Genomic DNA, 18,116 nt, shown 5'->3' on the forward strand with positions numbered 1-18,116 from the left:
GTAATTGGATTTTGTTTGATTAAGGTTTGTAATGTGTTAGTTGAAAAGATTAACAGAGCTTATTGTTGCAATGGTTTCTGTAACACCTGCACCATTTTCTACATTGTCTTCTTTTTTTTTTAATTAAAACTAGCTTTTTTTTTTTATCTCCTTTCATTCGTGCATAGTGGATGGAGTGTGGACAGACTGGAGTAAGTGGTCAGCCTGTGGGACAGAGTGCACTCAGTACAGGAGGAGAGAGTGCAACAACCCTGCCCCTAAAAATGGTGGAAAGGACTGTGAGGGTCTGGTGCTCCAGTCTCAGAACTGTACTGATGGACTCTGTATGCAAAGTAAGTTGCAAATTTTATATTTAAGGGAAACTGGAAACATGACAAAAAAATATGCTCTTTGAAATTCATTCTTTCTCATTAGGCTATATTTTTGCTTTAAAAAACATTGTTTTATTTTGATTTAGTCTAATTTAGAAAGAGTAAAATATTTACTTGTCAGCTGTAACTTTGCCAAAGGAATTCCAGGATCCATGTGTGGGATTGTGTCATTGGCTATCTTAAAATGAACCCAGGGTGTGCATAGGTTTGTTTGTATGGTTTTGCAGTTTTGGGCAACTGTTCTGTAAACCACAAGTTTTCATTTGACTCCTCTGGTGTTTTAGCCAATGCCTTTCTCTGCCTCTCTCATGTGTTGATCCATGTGCCCACTTACATTTGTTGCTTGATCCCCAGCTTCCATATTGTGGAGAGAAAGGTTTTTGGGCAGTAATTGATCAGGACACACAGGGGTCTTTCACATCAGGACTGTTATGGCCTGGTCAGCAATTCAGGGTGCATCCTGTTCCTCTCCCATGCAGGAGAACTCCTGCAAGGGTTTATACATCTTGGGGATAAATAGCAGACTTATAGGATCATCCATTATTGGTCCTTGGACAAGTCCTCTAAGGCTAACTCCTTACCTCTGATATGATAGCAGAAAAACATAGAACCATACCAGCTCAGGTGTCACCTTACCAAACAACAACTACATCATTTGTTGTCGAGGAAACAGGACACTGGGGTGACATGTGGGCTACTAGAATAAGAAAACAATGGACATGAGAACAAAAAAACGCACTACTAGAATGGTATTACTCCAATAAACCAAGCCAGTGGGATTATATGACTTTGGGAAACATGGATGATTCAATACCAACATTCTGAGGTTGCAGCTCAGTGTTTCAACAACCAACAACAACAATTAGAATGCCAGGAGGCACAACACATACAGTACAAAGCCATGTCATCCAGAAGCCAAGACACAAGGTTGCATGGAGGTGCCTACATCAGTCCCCTGATATTGGGTACAAAGCCAGAATAATGCAAGAACAACAGAAGGGTATAACCACTGACCCAAGACCAAAAAATAAGATTATGGCTTAACCGACAGCTTGTCAATGCTGACATTGACTAGAAAACTTAAGTAAGGTGCCTCAAGTTGCTTCCCAGCATGATATGATTACAGCATTAAAGGGGAACGCCAGTTTTTTTTTTTACACTGGGCCCTTGATTTTATGTTATTACATCATGTTCTACTCACCCATATGAGTTTTGTGTCATTTGGAGCTGTGCCGTATATATTCCAATAGGTTATATCCAAGTAATAAATCATGTCCACGTCTTCCTATGGGCAACGACCTGAAGGCACAAACTAAACTGTTCATAATTTCTCATTTATGGTACGCAAGCATTCATAACATATAGGCGAATCATTGTCCCCCAGACATCTGTGGTTATATTTTTTATAATTATAGTTTTTTAAAACAAAGCAGAGTGTGTATGACGTCATCCGCGTGCCGGACTTTTGTTGTGAGAAGTAGCTCGGGCCACAGGTGGCTGGGAACAGTAGAACATGACGTAATAGCGTAAAATCAAGGGCCGAATGTAAAAGAAAATGGCGTTCCCCTTTAAGAACAATTCCTTCTGCAACAAGCACCGAAACCAATGAGCTGATTTACAGAAAAGCATCAGTGAACTTTGAGATGGTTGGCAAAGGTAACTTTAAGGGCTTCCACAGTGGCCAATATCCACTGTGAAGGAGAAGTTTTGATTATACGATATATGTTAAAAATGGGCTTAAATGATAAAAATACTCCCCTCAAATAACTGTATGAGAGTTAGCCCAAATTCATTTCTTACTTTGAATCTCCATTTCTTGTTTAATTTTCTAACATCTTCTCTCCTCTTTCGTCATTATGCTAGAATTCATTTTTGTCCTCTGCCAACTTCAATGTCCCACAGTCAACTTTTTTTTTTCCTGTCCCTCACAGTCCTCTGCATTTCATTATTCTTTCCTGGGCCTTTGCTTCCTTTTCTCCAAGTTTTTTGTTTTTTCTTATTTTTCTCTGTGTACTTCTCATTTGTTCACTGCAGGTGAGTCACCAAAAAGACCAACAACACTAGAGGGTTTCCGAATGACATTATTGTGCTTAATCTTTCCATTTGCTCATCCCTTACTCAAATCAAACCACCAGTTTCGTATTAAAGTAATGACAAATAATGATGTGGAGGCCTCAACTACAACTTAGCCACTTTCAACATCAGTAAATTTAAAAACCTGCATGGAAAATGTTTGCTGAGCCATTATGGGCACAATTTACCAGCAGCAGATTTTTCCAAGGTGAAGGCAATTATTTTTGTTGACTTCTGGGAGCAGTGCTTGTTGCTCTATGTGCTCAGAGTAATTGGCAGAGCGTTCCACATGAGCAGAAGAGGAATGTAAAGAGGTTTGAAAGAGTAAGAATGAAAGAAAAAAAAAAACTAGAAATATTTTATTTTTTTAACAACAAACACTCTTTCACATAGTGATCATTATTACTTCCACCAAGGAGGTTATGTTTTTAGTGGAGTTGGTTTCATTTTGTTTGTTTATTTGTATGTGTGAGTACAGGCTAACCCAGATTTTAATGACATTTTTACAAAAGGTTCACCTCAGTCCAAGGAACAACCCATGTCATTTTGCTGATGATCCACATAATAATCTGGATGCAGAAATAAATAATGTTAAACGATTCTTTAACATTATTAGGCGGAACTTCCCCCCTAAACCATAGGTTGGCAGCAGTGACTATTGACAGCTTCAGCATCAGACCCAAAAAAGTCGAGAAGTATTATACTGAAGACAAAAACACAGTAAAGGTGAGCCATGCCTCGCTTGAAGTCTCCATCTGCTGATCAAACAACAAAGCAGAGTGAATGAGGAAGGTCAGAGCAGAACAAACACCAGAGGCTGCTGACACAGAAATTGTTACCACAGGTATACCTCATTCCAAAGGAACAATTCTTTAGAATTTGGTAATGATCCAGATCTTGTTTAAGTGTATCTACAGGTGTAAATCCCAATTAGTGAACAAATCTGAGCACTTTTCTAGTTGTTATTATTTTCAAGCAAAGAAATTCAGAGCTGCAGCTATTTCCATAATATTTTAAGTGCCTTCAATTAAATTCCTTTTACAAAATGTACCTAACATATCTTGAATACATTATGTCAGATGTGAAAAAAACACAAACAAATAAAATATCTTTAGTTAAATTGAGCTATGATAAAAGTTATATTTGTTGTCTATTTATATTTATATATAATTCCTTAAATTACCCCTGTTCTATGTCCTTCTTTTTTTTTGGAGAAAGGAGAATGTTTCAAAAATATCTTTCAACATTTGTCGCTTAAAAAGAATGTCAGGAATCAAAGACAGAGCCCTGTCAGTCAATCTGCAGTTTGCTTTATTTAATTTTACAAATCAGGAGAAAGACTGCAGGTTTATTATAAAGAGCAAAGTTTTAATTAATGTAATAGATCTTTCCCCTTAAAGGTAAGTTTTTAGAGTTACTTTGACATTTAAATGGATTTTTCTGTTATATTCTTTCAAGCTCTGAACTGATCTGTTAACTTGTCTTTGGCTTTGGAAGTCCCAAAAGACTTGACTTCTGGTACCACTTCTGGTGTTGAATGTCTACTTCCCATGATCCTGTCATCACTACCTACATTGAGGCGCATAGACAAATGTTTTAATTGTTACATATTTTAATTGCATGGCTTAGAAAAAAATGAATTACCTAAAGTTGTTCTGTCACAAAACACTACAGAAAAACCCAGTATTCAAAGCGAGACAGACAGTGGGATAATTCAAAGCGTTTATATACAGGAGCGGGCTGTGGCTCCGCGGTATTAGTGGCTTGGGCAGGGTACCACCCATCACTGGAAACTCTGGTTTAATAGTTTAGTCTGTCTCTAAAGAAGGAGTTGCATCCAGCCGGCAGGCTGCCAAGTAGCTGCAGTGGGTGCTACCCAGAGTGTCCCAGATGCTGCAGGCCTGTAGAACAGAGTCAGAGCCAGGTCAGGTCAGGTAAACAGTTCAGAACAGGAAGGCTCAGAGGTCTAGGAGTCTTAAGCCCAGTCAGGGATACCGATGAGAACAGGAACAGGCTGGTTCAGCTTTCCATGAGTCTACAAACAGTTCTGGCAGAACGTTTAGATGGGAACATGCAGGCTCAGTCGTTGAGAGGCAGAACAGCTCAGGATATCAGGAATACTGCGGAACGCTAAAGAACAGCTCTCTCCACTGAGACCAAACAGGAACAGACGTGATCAATGGACGAGAGACAGGTCAGGATCAGGAAATCAGAAACACTATAGAATGCTAAAAACCCTCTCTCCACTGGCGCCCGAGAATGAGAACATGAACAAGAGTATCAGCATCAGATAATCTGGCCATGATGGCTGGGACTGATTCATATAAATAGAAGCAGCAACAAGTGGATAAGATATGCAGTAATGAACAAGCAGGCAGAGTTAGGTGAATGGATTGAGCAAATAGGCCAGCCATCAGTGCCAAGAACATGACAAGTTCTTGACAATTATCTTCAAAGTGTGAGAGAGGTTTGTGTCATGTAAGCTGCTCTGCCCTGTTTCTTGATTTGAGATCATATGAGAATCAGAAAATAATTACAGAATAACCTCAGTCCAACTACTACAGGGCAGCAAAAAAAACATCAGATTTTTATCAAATGCAGTTGCTACAAGATTCACTTCAGATGGATATTTAAATTCAAATGGTAAAGCAATGACTGTCAAAAAAGATGTATATCTCACATTGAAGTAGCTTTCCAAAGAAATTTAAATCCATGAAGCAACATTTTGTCAAGATTAAGAAAATGACAACTATGTAATTTTTTTTTCAAGGATTTCAGCATATCAATAATTTTAGTCATTTCATTTAAGTGTTATTAGATCACTCTTAGGTGACAAAAAAATCTGTATTTTATCTTTAACAGAAGTTACTTTACTTGGGTTTTTCCCATATGTCACAAAATACAGGGAAATTAGATGTATTTGTAAATAAGAATGCATTGTTCATCAATTTTTTTTTTTTTTTTTTTTGTATTCGCCTTACTGATATAACTTACGGTGCATGGACCCTTTGGCTTCACCAGCCACTGTGTATAGTGAACCACAGCATCCCTTTCCTGCATCCTCTGTTGTACACAGTCACATAATCCAGCTAAAACCCAAAGAGGTATAGATTCCGGCTCATTTCCCTTTATTGATTTCTTGCCTTTAAAATGACTTCACAGTCGTGGTTTTATGTCGGCCCATGTTTCAATTGTTTCCTGTTGCAATAATCCATGAGGCATGCTCTCAGTGTATGTACTGCTGTATCCCGCTCCACTAAAGATAGTCCCTGCATGCACAGCAATATAATATAGTGAATTTGGTCTAATTCTCATACCTTTTATCTATTTGGATTTTGATGCATTGTTCTTTTAAATTGTTGCCTTTATAAAGACAGAAAAAAAGCCCTCAAGTATATGTGACAATTCTTCTCCACTTGTGTTAGAAATACCAGTTTAAACTGTGAGTTTTTGGGGTTTTAGTGAACTGATAAGGCACTGTCAATTTAGTGGGGGATTTAATGTTTTAGATAGTGAGCTCTATAATTGACTTTGTGCTCAGGAGCACTTCTCGCTTGATCTCGCTCTCTCCTTTCCTCTTAGTCTGCACCTCCATCGTCTTTTGCTGCCTTCTTCCTCTAAAAGTTGTCTGCTTGAACTCTGTGAGGTAGAAATTCATTCGCCATCACCTTTTCCCTTCAAATCCTTTTATATATGTCTTGATGCGTTTTTTTGTGAGACATGTCCCCGCTTCAGCTTCTGTTTGTGCTTGTGTGTATTTGTGTGTTGATGTGCCTTTTTTTTTTTTTCAACTGCTGTATTTTTTTCTCTCATGTTTAACTTGTTGACTTTTATCTGACATAATAATCACAATTCTTGGAGATGATGCACTCTAAACTCCAGGAGGTCTTCGTGTGGCCATAACATTGTCATCTCAAGCACTGTGCCTGTCCATGAATATACAAGCTGCACAATAGTTTTACCAAAGCAAATTTAATCTCCAGCACAGCCTTTTAAAACCCCAGTAATCACTAGAGATGCTGACTGTTATGTAACTTTTGAATTTGGATAAAATAATAAACTGTGCTTTCCTTTTATGATGTAAAACTATCAGCTACTACCCTTGATGAGCTCTAGTCAGTCTAATATTTATATTGTTATTATTTTGTTTCCTCCCTTTGAGGTCACTCTTTAACATTGCTTTCTGTATGTCATGTCCACAGCCATTTGCCACTTTCCTCAAATGCTTAGCCATCATCTGAGCTTGTCTTTTTAACCAAACCTCTCCTGCATCTGCTTTCATTCAGTCATTTATGCTTCATTTGGTAAGCACAGCATTCCAATATTGCTGTTTAATTAAACATTTATGATACAAAAATTAAAACATGATACTGTAAATCTTCCGTCTTGTTTCCTTAAGTATCTAAGCAGATTTTTGTCATCATTACATTCTCCTGACTCTTATCTTTGCTGTTTTTGTATTTCGTTATAAAAGAAATGTGAATGTTGTTTAATTTATTTAATCTTATATGATTTTATGCAAAAGTATTACTGTGTTTTGAAGGAGATTTGCATTGTTACATTTTGGTTAAACAAAGAGTTTTGCTTGTAATCTAAAAAGCTTATTTTTTGGGCTCTCCATAGCACTTTCTTCTAACATTTAGCTTGTTACCTAAATAGCTCTACATTTACTGATTGCTTTACCAAATCTTTCTTCTTGCCACTCTTCTGTGAATGTCAAATGTGTCGAATGTTAAACTGATGATGAAAGATTTTTCAAGTTGAGCTGTTGATATACTGCTCCTCCACAGCTACCGTACTGTAGACCTCATGACTTATCTTGATTAATGTATCGCTTACCAGGTCTGTCTGTAAAGGTGGAAAGACATTTCAGCTTGGGTACAGTCATGCTGGAGTTTTATGATAAAAGTAAACCTTTTACATTTATAAAGAGAAGTTTTAATGATTTTGACTAAAAACAGCAATGCTCATTATCAGGAGTTCTTTAACAAATTGAAAGAGGAATCCAGATATAACAAGGGCAATAAAAATCAGCATCATGTCAGAGAATACAAATAGAAACAAGGTAATTCTGCAAAGCGGTAAGTAAAATCAACAAAATCTACAAAAGGAATACTTTTGAAGTAAAAAAAAAAAAAAAAGTATGCTCACATCAAATAATTTATGTATATATCAGTTTTCAAGTAAAATAATAAAAAATGTAGTGTTTGCTAATTTCTTCTTCTGTCTGATAAATGTTTTTGCACCAGGTTGTAAAACATTAACTTGGCATAAGTCATATTGATACTTATGGAAGAGGATTAGGTCTGATGAAAAAATAAAGTTAACTGGTTTTACATATTATTTCAGTTTAATATGGGAAGGAAGTCAGAATTATGACTTTACTTTAATATCAGACTTCTGAGTTTAATCTCAGAAGTATGACTTTTTTTCTCAGAATTATGGCGTTTGTCTCAAAATTCTGACTTGTCATTATGCCTAATTCCGTCATTTTCCAGCAAAGTGTTACTCGCCCACCCAAACAACTCACATCTTTGTCGGTGAAGCTGCGTGTTCCCACATCTCTACCTTAATGTAACCCTTTAAGATTAAGATCCAAAATTCTGAGATTAAATTCAGCATTCTGAGAGATTAAAGTCATAATTCTGAGAAAAAAGTCAGAAGTCTGACTTTTTCTCCCATATTAAACTGGCCCTAATCCTCTCTATAGATACTTGTAGGTCAATGTGAATTCTGCACATATATTTGGAAAAGCTACTAGAAACAGTTTGCAAAAGAGAGGCACATTAAGTGCAATTCTTTGACATGATTGGGTAAATCCCCAAGCAGCACCTGCCTCCCATGTCGACATTTAGCCAAATGCAGTAGCAGTTTTGATGTGTCGCAATCTTGATCTGTTTCACAACTATCTGAGTTAACTGATAAATCAAATAGAGTTGTGAGGAACACGCAAACATCTTTCCCATCCACAAAGGCACAACTTCTTATTCATACTTCTGCTCATTTTTCAAAAAAGAAATATAGGGTGTTCAAGCTAAAACATACTGAACTAGAAAACCACACAGAGAGCCGACCTCCGCCAAGCAGTACATTTTCCCCCAAATTGTAAATTATACCTATAGCTGGAAGTCGCACATGATCCGGATCATTATCGGTCCTTGGCATAAAATCCGTTCATAAGTTTTCAGTTGTTCTGTTACAAAACTGAAAACCTTCCTTTTTCTTACGTTTTTGTCTTCAGTAAAATACCTCCTGACTTTTTGAGGCCAATGCTGAGGCTATTAATGGCCACGACTGCCACCTTCTAGTTTAGTGTGGAACTGCTTGTTCCGCCAAATATCCCTATCTAACAATGCCAGAGAAATTTTAAAAATATTTCTGTATCCAGATTATGATCTGGATCATCACCAGAATGGAATGAATTGTTCCTCTGTATGAGGGACACTCCTGGTAAGAATTTAATTGAAATCCGTACATAACTTTTCAAGGAATCCTGTACACAGACAGACAGACATACACACACACAAACTCTCCAAAAAACAAAACCTTCTTGCCAGAGGTAATAAGTGTCAAGTATCTCTGCTAACAGCTAACAAGTACATCCACAGACGCAGCTGTGTTTGTTTTACTTCAGCCTGCCGCTTCTGATTGATGTCATACATACATCATTGTTTTTCATTGGTTGGAAACATTTCTGCAAGATATATTTATGGGATTTTGTGAGTTCACAAATTTCACAACAGTTTATCTTGCTTGAAAATAAGTAGAACAATGGCATAAATATTGTTGTATGATGTCACCATCTGCTGGTACCTTATGAAAAAAATGGAAACTTAAACTATGGCAAATAAAATTTGCATTACATATGGTATAAACTTTACTATATCTAAGAACCTTAGAATAGTGTTGCCATTAATTGTATGTTTAAAAGTAAGACCATGCAATCGTATATAATTCAACTGACTAATATCTAAAAGCTTCTTCGGCTTTAGCTCTCACTTAAAGGTATAGGGGAGGATTTTCCATAAATTTTGAACTTGACTTAAACACAAGCACAACTCTGTACCTGTCCCGAGAGGGAACACTTGTTAAATGTGTGCGAGAACGTGCACGAGCCCATTTCTAATCATTTTATTTGCAGTGATGTGAAATGAATAGCATGCCAAACTTTACCTGTCGATTAGAAACTTCGCAACTGAGGCATCAGTTGGAAGCCCAACCTGTGCTTTCAGTGTTCGGCACCGCAAGAAAGAATCTCCCAAAAACACCCTGGTCTTGTTTCTCTCTTCTGAGGCCTTTCTTTTCTTCTCACACACTTTGTAGACACTTTTTTCTTACGACCCTCTGCCATTTTCAAAGAACCGCCGTGAGAAAGGTGAGCTTCAATGAATGGCTGAAACCATACCTTACCACACATATACACCTGAAAGTGCGCATGCACAGAAACATATCACCAGAAGAACCACTTATTTTGACGATAGACGCAGAAAAAGAACATCCTCCCCTATACCTTTAAAAAAATCCCAGTGTTCATATTGTATTCTAAGCACATCTCTAGTCTTATCTCTCTTGGTATTAAATATGCAACAGACCATAGCAAAAACATGAACAAGTGTGCTTTGATGTTTGCTTTTGTGTTACTTACATATCCTGAAAAAGTGGAACTCATGCAATTCGAAAAATAATTTAATACTACCCTTGGAATGCTGGCTCGTCTAAAGTACTTAAAGTACAACAGACATCACTGTTTCTTCAGAATCTGTCTGGAAGCCAGAAGGGAATAAAAAAAAAGCTGTTAATTTGTATGACTTTGCATAAATTGCTTCAACCAGTGCTTGCCAACAAACTTCACTATTTTTAAAGTAAATTTTAGGCACTGCCTAACAATGTTTGTGTTACATGCATGCAGTGAACAAACACCTTTCAATTACCCAAAATGTTTAAACACACATTTTATAGGTTATTTTAAAAATACAAAGTTTTGCACTTTTTCACACATTTATCCTAGACTTTCCTCTTTCTTCTGCAGCCCTAGCTGACGTTGCTAAGTTTTTCTACTCCATTGGTTGTTTACTACTTGTGTGGCTGCACAATATCCTACCTCCAGTCACGTGGTAATGTTATGGTACACAAAAGCACTTATAGACGTTATAAACACATATAGGAAAAAACAACATGCAATACACCAAAACAAAACATAATAAGCCAACAAGGAAACATTGTGTAAATAAACAATCTTTGTATGTAACCAGAGTAAGCAACAGGCATAGAAATATGTAAATTCATAGTATGTGACTAGGCTTTTTTTAAAATAACATATATTATGTTTTTCTTCTTGAGAGTTATTTCTGATTGTCATCAACGTCTTAAAAATACTTCCAAAATTGCATTGTCAAGACACAAAATGAGATAAAACATTTTTTAGGGTATATTAATTATTTTTCCTATAATTGCACTAAGCCATATCATAGTATTTAAGGTGTTGGGAAATGCTCCCAACGTCACCTGAACATTTTAAATGAAATGGCAAACCTGTTTATACAACATATGCTTATCACCTCACTTGATCTTGGAAGGATATCTTTCTCCACCCTTTCTTTAGTCAGCTGTCCAGGCAAGAAGCTTTAAAGTGCACTACGTTTTTACAGAGCTTTATATCAATTATATACCAGCTCTTCAATTATACATCAGTACATCTTAAGTTCAACTATGTCATAAACCTCCACTTTCCTGGAACTAAGTGGAGTGCTTCACATGACCCATCAGTAACTGGATTACATATATGGATTCTAGATGTATTCTTTTTTCAGTTTTTTGGCATAACAAGCTTTTCATGTTTTCTTTCAAACGTTTTTTTTGACATGAATTTTAGTAAAACTAAAGCGACACGGAGGGGGGCTCAGGCTGAAATACTGGCATTCAAATGTTTCTGTTCTTTCATGTTTGTTCCATTTGATTTGCTTTATGTTGTCCTCTTAAGTCATTTATTCATCCCACCATTCATTTCTTTTCCTGTCCCAAGGTTCATTGTTTCAGAAGTCCACTGAGCCCAAAGAGCAGAGTGCTTTGGGAGATCCATGTAAGTTGATATCTAACATTTTACCAGAAATTATCTTTTTTTTTTGTCTTCATCTAGCCATTTCATTCTCAGAGAACTGTGTTGTTTTTAGTGTTTCATTGTTGCGCTGACATTTTTAAGAACTTGGCTTCAAAAAAAAATCTTCATAATAGCACATATCCCATAATGAATTGTCATGTGTTTCTTACTGCCTCAGTTTTGAGTCAACCAGATTCCAGTTACCATGCATCACTATCGTCTATATTTGTTGCAGTTGTGGTTTGTTTTAGAGTACCCATATGGAAAAAAAAACTGTCTAAATTATTTATATAAAAAAAAAAGAATCTATAGGTTCTCCTAAAACTCAATTGTTTTTAGAATGCACTAGAATAACTATCTTAGATAGATGAGATCTTCTCATAGGGATAAGTCCTAATTGAGAATTCTGAAAGGTTCTGTCTATGTCTAGTAAAGGGTGAGACATTTTTATAGGATTCTAAAAATACAATAACCATGAATATCTGTCATATTCCTTTTTTGGTGTCCTCCCTATCTTTTTTCTCTTTCTACCTGGATTCCATTTCTGTCGGTATATCTTTCACTCTGTCACGATGAGAGAAAATGAGCACCAACTGGGAACAAGACAGAGATCCAGAGGAGAAAGGGGAGAAAGATCTCAGCAATTTATTATCATTCTCTCTCAGAGTGCTCTCATTGGATCATTTTCATTTTAGAAAAAAAAGAAAAAAAAGAATCTTGAATGTGTGGAGCTGGTGTTGTTTATGGTCTGTTGACACAGTTTGACTGTAATGACTGGCTTTGCAAAATAACAGTCAAAGCTGATATATTTAGATATACAGAATTTGAGATGCTACAGAAGCAGTCATAGCTCATTTAACAGCGTCAGTCTTAATTTCATATATCAAACATCTCATGATGATGGGGCGTGATTGTAATCACATGTTCCTAGTTAGGTTAATTAGTTAGACATTGATCTGAATGCCTACACTGCCCCATAATTTTGCAAATGTTAGTAATGTCTAAAATTCACTATATTGCTAAAAGTATTTGCTCACACATCCGAGTTGTTGGAATCAGGTGTTCCAATCATAACTATGGCCACAGGTGTACGTCTAAAATCAAGTAGTCAAAGCTGCTGTTGATGCACGTCTGGCGTTAATGTCAATAAGCGTAAAAATACAGCAGCAGAAGCTTTTTTTGCTTGCGGTCTGAACTTAGCATTACAACTGGTTAAGAAGAAACAACCTGATTGTCCCAAAGATGTTAACCTCAACTGCTTGATGCCAAAGCCGATGTTAAAAGCAACTTGTTGGACTGAGATGCACATCAGCCTGCTGCAGTTATGTCAGGGGCTCTAGCCATGAGCCTGTGTGAGCAGTACGTCGTCTTGACAGAAAAGAGTTGCCATTCAGAGAAGGAAAATGCTTTGTTCAACCTAATTCTTTGCCCAGGAATCAAAGTCACTCATAAAAGTTTCACCTGTGGTATGAGTCTGTCTGCTCCCCAAAAAGATGCAAGCATCTCCTTATCAGCCTTAGATAGATTTAGGATGTTTAGTTAAATGTAGTTACATTTTAAATTGAATTGAATGAATTATGCATCACACAGAGAAAAAGCAAACAACAAAATAAACAAAAAAAATCTTTCTACTTTGGCAATTTTGGCTTTATTTCTTCAATTTACCCCTCGGCTACAGCTGCTCAGGGGTCAAAGTAGATTTAAATTCACAGGGTTTTGATAAAAAAAAAACTACAGAGAGAACCTTCATGATTGCCTTGTAATGCCATGGCAATCCAGACCTAACTTGAACGAATATGCTAACTAAAATGTTGAAATATTTAAAGGAAACAGAGAACATGTTTTAACGACAGTACAAGGAAATATTTATATCATATTTGAATAGATAGAAAACAGAACTATGAGAGAGAAATATTCAAAGATCTTTGTACATTTTCACGTATGCAATTAAATATTTGGTTTGGAAATAATTTATGGATTGCTTTTGGTAAAAATTTAAGAATATTTAGCATCACCTCTTGCAAGCTGGACGAAATAAAATCTTGATATTTAGACAACGGGGTTGGCAAAGGTTGATCAGCCACATATAGTTTATTAAGTAGCGAGAGCAGGAAGAGCCTTACTGCTGAGAGCGAACCATAAGTATGGAGCATAAAGGGCAGACTCTGAGCTAAGTGTGCACAGAGAAACATTTCTGCACAAACACAGCTGGAAGTAGAGTAGAGTTCTGCACACAGTTCTGGTTTTCTGTTAGACACTCAGACCATTCTGGATTATATACTGATACTGCTTAGCAGATTACATCACAATGATGCATTTTAAATGTCTTACCGACTACCTGCTAATTTTTATTTAGTCTCGTCTTGTCTCGTTGACTAAAACTCACACTCATAACTCTCATGTTTTCATCAACGAAGATCCATGTTAATCTCACCAGTTCTCGTTATCGTCATGAAAAAAAGGAGCGTCAACGAAGTAATTTTGTCATGCTCATCGTTGACAAAAACAACACTGTTTCAGATGGTGATTGTCCACAGCTCTCCTTTGGATGCAAATCACAGAGAGGATCGACAAGCTAATCTGAGTCATCCTTTTCCCTCCTCTTGCTTAGATCCTCTCCATGGAAGATTGAAAAGACTCAGAGAATAACAAAAAGCTTGGACAATCAATAGACGGTGATTGGTACTAACTGAGGGTGAGCTGTGGGCCTCTGATTCGATTGCTCAAATGTGTAATCAAGTGCATGTAAAAGAGAGCATCTCATTTTTACACACTTCTTGAGCCTTCTGGTCTATGAATGTTTAAATACACACAGCAGTTACTGGGAGAGACAATATAATTACACTCCTCCTAACCCCAAATTATAAAAAAAATTATTTTTATTATTTTATTATTATATAATTGTTGAAGGTTGAGAAATTTTCTTTCAACACAATTGATGCTGACAAAAAATTGCTGTTGCTAACTGCAACAACACCAAAACCAGGTAGTATGAAATATTATATTTTTTATAATATTCTTATAATTCCAGAAAGACATTCCTGTCCTGCTTAATTAAAAAATAAAAAAAAAACATATTTTTTTCACTAACTGAAATAAAAGAGATTAAAAGAACAGCTTCTCCAAACCAAATCACAGCTTTTTTTTTTATGTAAACTGTAGAACTGAACAAAAAGTCATACTAAAAAAAGTAGCCATTTCTTTTCTCTTATCATTTCATATTTGTCAAAATGAAAAGGAGAAACATTATTAACAATGTGCTTGCTGTTATAAAAAAAATTAAAACAAAATGTTAAATAAATAATAACCACAGTCACCCTTCTATTTTCAAAAACAAGCTGAATTTCATACACTAAACAGGAAAAACCTTGAAAACCATTAAGGAGATGAAAGACTTACGTGTGGAAATGGATATGCATACATGTGTTCCTGGTAGTTAACATGTCAGGACTTGCAAGGAAACTTGTAAAAATGATGGTGGTCTGCAGTAGAGATAGGGATATCACAATAATCTGTATTTGCATCAGCCTTAAAAAAAATGGAGTTGATCTCTTTTCTGCAGACTTAGTCAAACTGTGATGTTAACTCTGTCAGTCACTGTCATTATGGCTTCATGGAGCACTTTAAGATACAATTAAATGTGCAAATATTTTTTTGTTCTCTTAGTTACCTACACAAGTCAAATTTCACTTTCATTTAAAAAGAGTGATCATGCTTAAGTGCTTATAAATCCATACAACTGCATATTCAGTGGTGTAATGTTCATATGTCTCTGTATTTTTATATTGAATTAAATCAAATAATGATTTATAGATTAATTATTCTGATAAGATTAGACTTCCAGCAGAGATGTTAATATGATTAGCATGCACAGTATTTTTTCTGTTTGTAAACTGCTTAGTCAAACACTGGTAACAAGGATTGGGATCAATACAATTAAATAACCCATGCAATATGGGGGGGTTGTGCATAATTGGTGAATGTCATGGCTTAGACTGTTGTGTTGTAATGCTTGCTCTTGAGGTCAACTACACAGATAGAAATGTTGAAGCACAGATAAAAAATAGAAGAGATAGAAATAGAGAAATAAAGTAATATGGTATTTAAATGTTTTGTTCAGGTCATTCATGCTGGTAGTAACTATTATATGCTTTATTAATTTATTAACAAGCCACACAGATGCAAATGAATAGATGCAGCTACAACAGTCATAGAAAGGGACAATGAACTAAAGGAAAGAGGGGATATCAACTTGAAAGGCAATAAAGAAGTGTTCTAAATCTTTTTTAGACCACAATATAATTTAGTCTTGTTCAGTAAAACCTTAGGTTTATCAAAACATGTGATGGAGAAATCCCTTGAGAGGAGCAAAAAGTGTATTTGCTTTAGCTGCCATATATTTCATGTGTTTCTAAGTTTTACACCTTAAAGCGGAATTAAGGCAAAGATTCCATAAGCAGATGGAAATGATTATAATTAAGATCAGAAACTGCAAGCTTAAGAGGATTATCCAGTACTATTCCCTGCTGCCAAATGAAGGGACTTTGATAATAGGACTGATTTATGCAGCAGCGCAGTTGAAGAATCAAAGACTTTATGGCAAACAGCCTTGGAAGAAAACTGGAGACTGGGAGTGACAATTTCTAATTAAGTAAGATATGCAAAACTTTTATGCTTTAAACTTCTGTTAAACACAGTGCTCCAAGGGAGCACGTCAACACCCTATACCGTCACTTCTAACTTTTACCCCTTGGCTCACAGGAACCTTTGTGAGGTATAGGGCATGTACTGGGACTTTTGTCCTTGTTCCCACCGCTCATCCATCCCCTGCCCTCCCTAACTTCTCCACGCTTTATATCCTGTAGCCTGTTTGTTAATAAAAACTGTGTCAAAACAAATCCACCCCTTTGGTGCAAAACGCTGTACATTGGCGTGGCTTAAGATGTTTCAGATGAGTTAGGAAGAAGGAGGGAAACACATAGTCATGGCTGTGATGTATATCTGGTTCCAAAAGGTCTCAAACAAACTGAAGCAGAGCTGAATGATAACAGCATCACTCTGAAGAGTCCCCCACTATACAATATAAATGGAGTTTGTAGCTGATGCTGCAAAATCTCCTGTCACAGAATTTGAGATAAATGACAAGATCAGGGGTGGTGCTAGCCATTTTGGGGATGTAGTAGCTCAAATACTCTGTCCCTAAGCTGGACATGAACAATAATACCATATTTGTCTGTTTCTGTTTATTTACAAAATAACTTTTCAATATTATTATTATTTTTTTAAACAGCTGCAGTAAAACACATTTTGCACTAATAATGATACATTTACTTCCATGTTAGATAACTGTATTTTACCATTTTAGAAGGAAAATGAAAGAAAAACATCAGATGGATTTAATTAAGTAATAAATAAATTCATAACGTGATCCATTATTTGCATCTTATATTGCCCCCTTTTCTCAGCCTTTATCTTTTTGAAGGCTGAACATGGGATTATTTATCATGTCTTTGTTGCTATTGCATTTATAATTTTATTCTTATGCTCAGAAAGTTTATAAATGATTTGATAATCATTTATCAGCTAGATCTAAGCCATTTATAAAAGTTAAATCCACAATTTAGTATGGTATTTATCCCACTGATGTTAGGGTAAGGATTAGTTAGGGTTAGTCCAACACGACAGGGCAAAATAAATAAGAAAATTAAAGGCTAGGTTTAGGCCTCGAATCCATCAATTTTAGGATTAGGGATAAGCTAAAATGCCAGGGCAAATAAACCAGTCAGATTAGGGTTATGGAAAAAAACTCATTGATGTAATTTTTAGGCAAATAAGCATTACATCTTTGGGCTATATGATCCATTTACCTTTTATAAATGGTTTAGATGTAGTTTATAACCAATTGTCAAACATTTATAAACTATCTGTTAGTCAATAATAAATATTCTCATTACCATTTATAAATTATGGTTATTGTGTATATACTGTAAGTGTTGCCCAAGGTAGCTTATTGGTTGCTTTTGTAGTGGATAACTACATCGAAATCATGCTTCGCTATGTTTTTTGTAGCCTGCCAGGCTAATGTGCTGGGGGAAACTGCAGACTTGTGAAAAGATGAAACTCTCCACTTATTTTTGACTAGCGTCAGAGGCACATTTTGCATCTGTCTACTGTAAATAAAAAAAGATCCCTACAACAATAACTGGATTATAACAACTAACTGTTTGAGAAGTGGTCACTGCAAAATCTGCCAGCTCGGTTTCTTTAACCTTTCAGGTTCTTTTTGAAAGTGACAAAATAAGATGTGTCCTGTCTCCCATGTCAGTTGATACGCTCAAATGCTGAGCATGAGATTACCACTTTTTTGTTGGTAATATGGAGAAAAACTGCAGCAGCTGCTGGTTGTGTTGTCTGTACGCATTTTTTTTTTTTTTTTTTTTTTTTTCAAAAGTATTCCTTTTGTAGATTTTGTTGATTTTACTTACCGCTTTGCAGAATTACCTTGTTTCTATTTGTATTCTCTGACATGATGCTGATTTTTATTGCCCTTGTTATATCTGGATTCCTCTTTCAAT

At 36.0% G+C, this 18,116-nt stretch overlaps 1 protein-coding gene across 1 annotated transcript in view; it reads left to right on the forward strand.

Moving 5' to 3' along the window:
- The window catches only part of LOC107084435 (netrin receptor UNC5C-like), a 233,701-nt gene that overhangs the window by 184,858 nt on the left and 30,727 nt on the right, over positions 1 to 18,116 (forward strand). The window contains exons 6-7 of the mRNA XM_015374274.1: positions 168 to 332; positions 11,467 to 11,523. Of these exons, the coding sequence (XP_015229760.1) occupies positions 168 to 332; positions 11,467 to 11,523 (222 nt within the window). The remainder of the gene's footprint in view (positions 1 to 167; positions 333 to 11,466; positions 11,524 to 18,116) is intronic.

The sequence above is a fragment of the Cyprinodon variegatus genome, unplaced genomic scaffold (genome assembly GCF_000732505.1).
Source record: "Cyprinodon variegatus isolate N-32 unplaced genomic scaffold, C_variegatus-1.0 Scaffold100, whole genome shotgun sequence".
In the NCBI taxonomy this organism is placed as follows: Eukaryota; Metazoa; Chordata; class Actinopteri; order Cyprinodontiformes; family Cyprinodontidae; genus Cyprinodon; species Cyprinodon variegatus.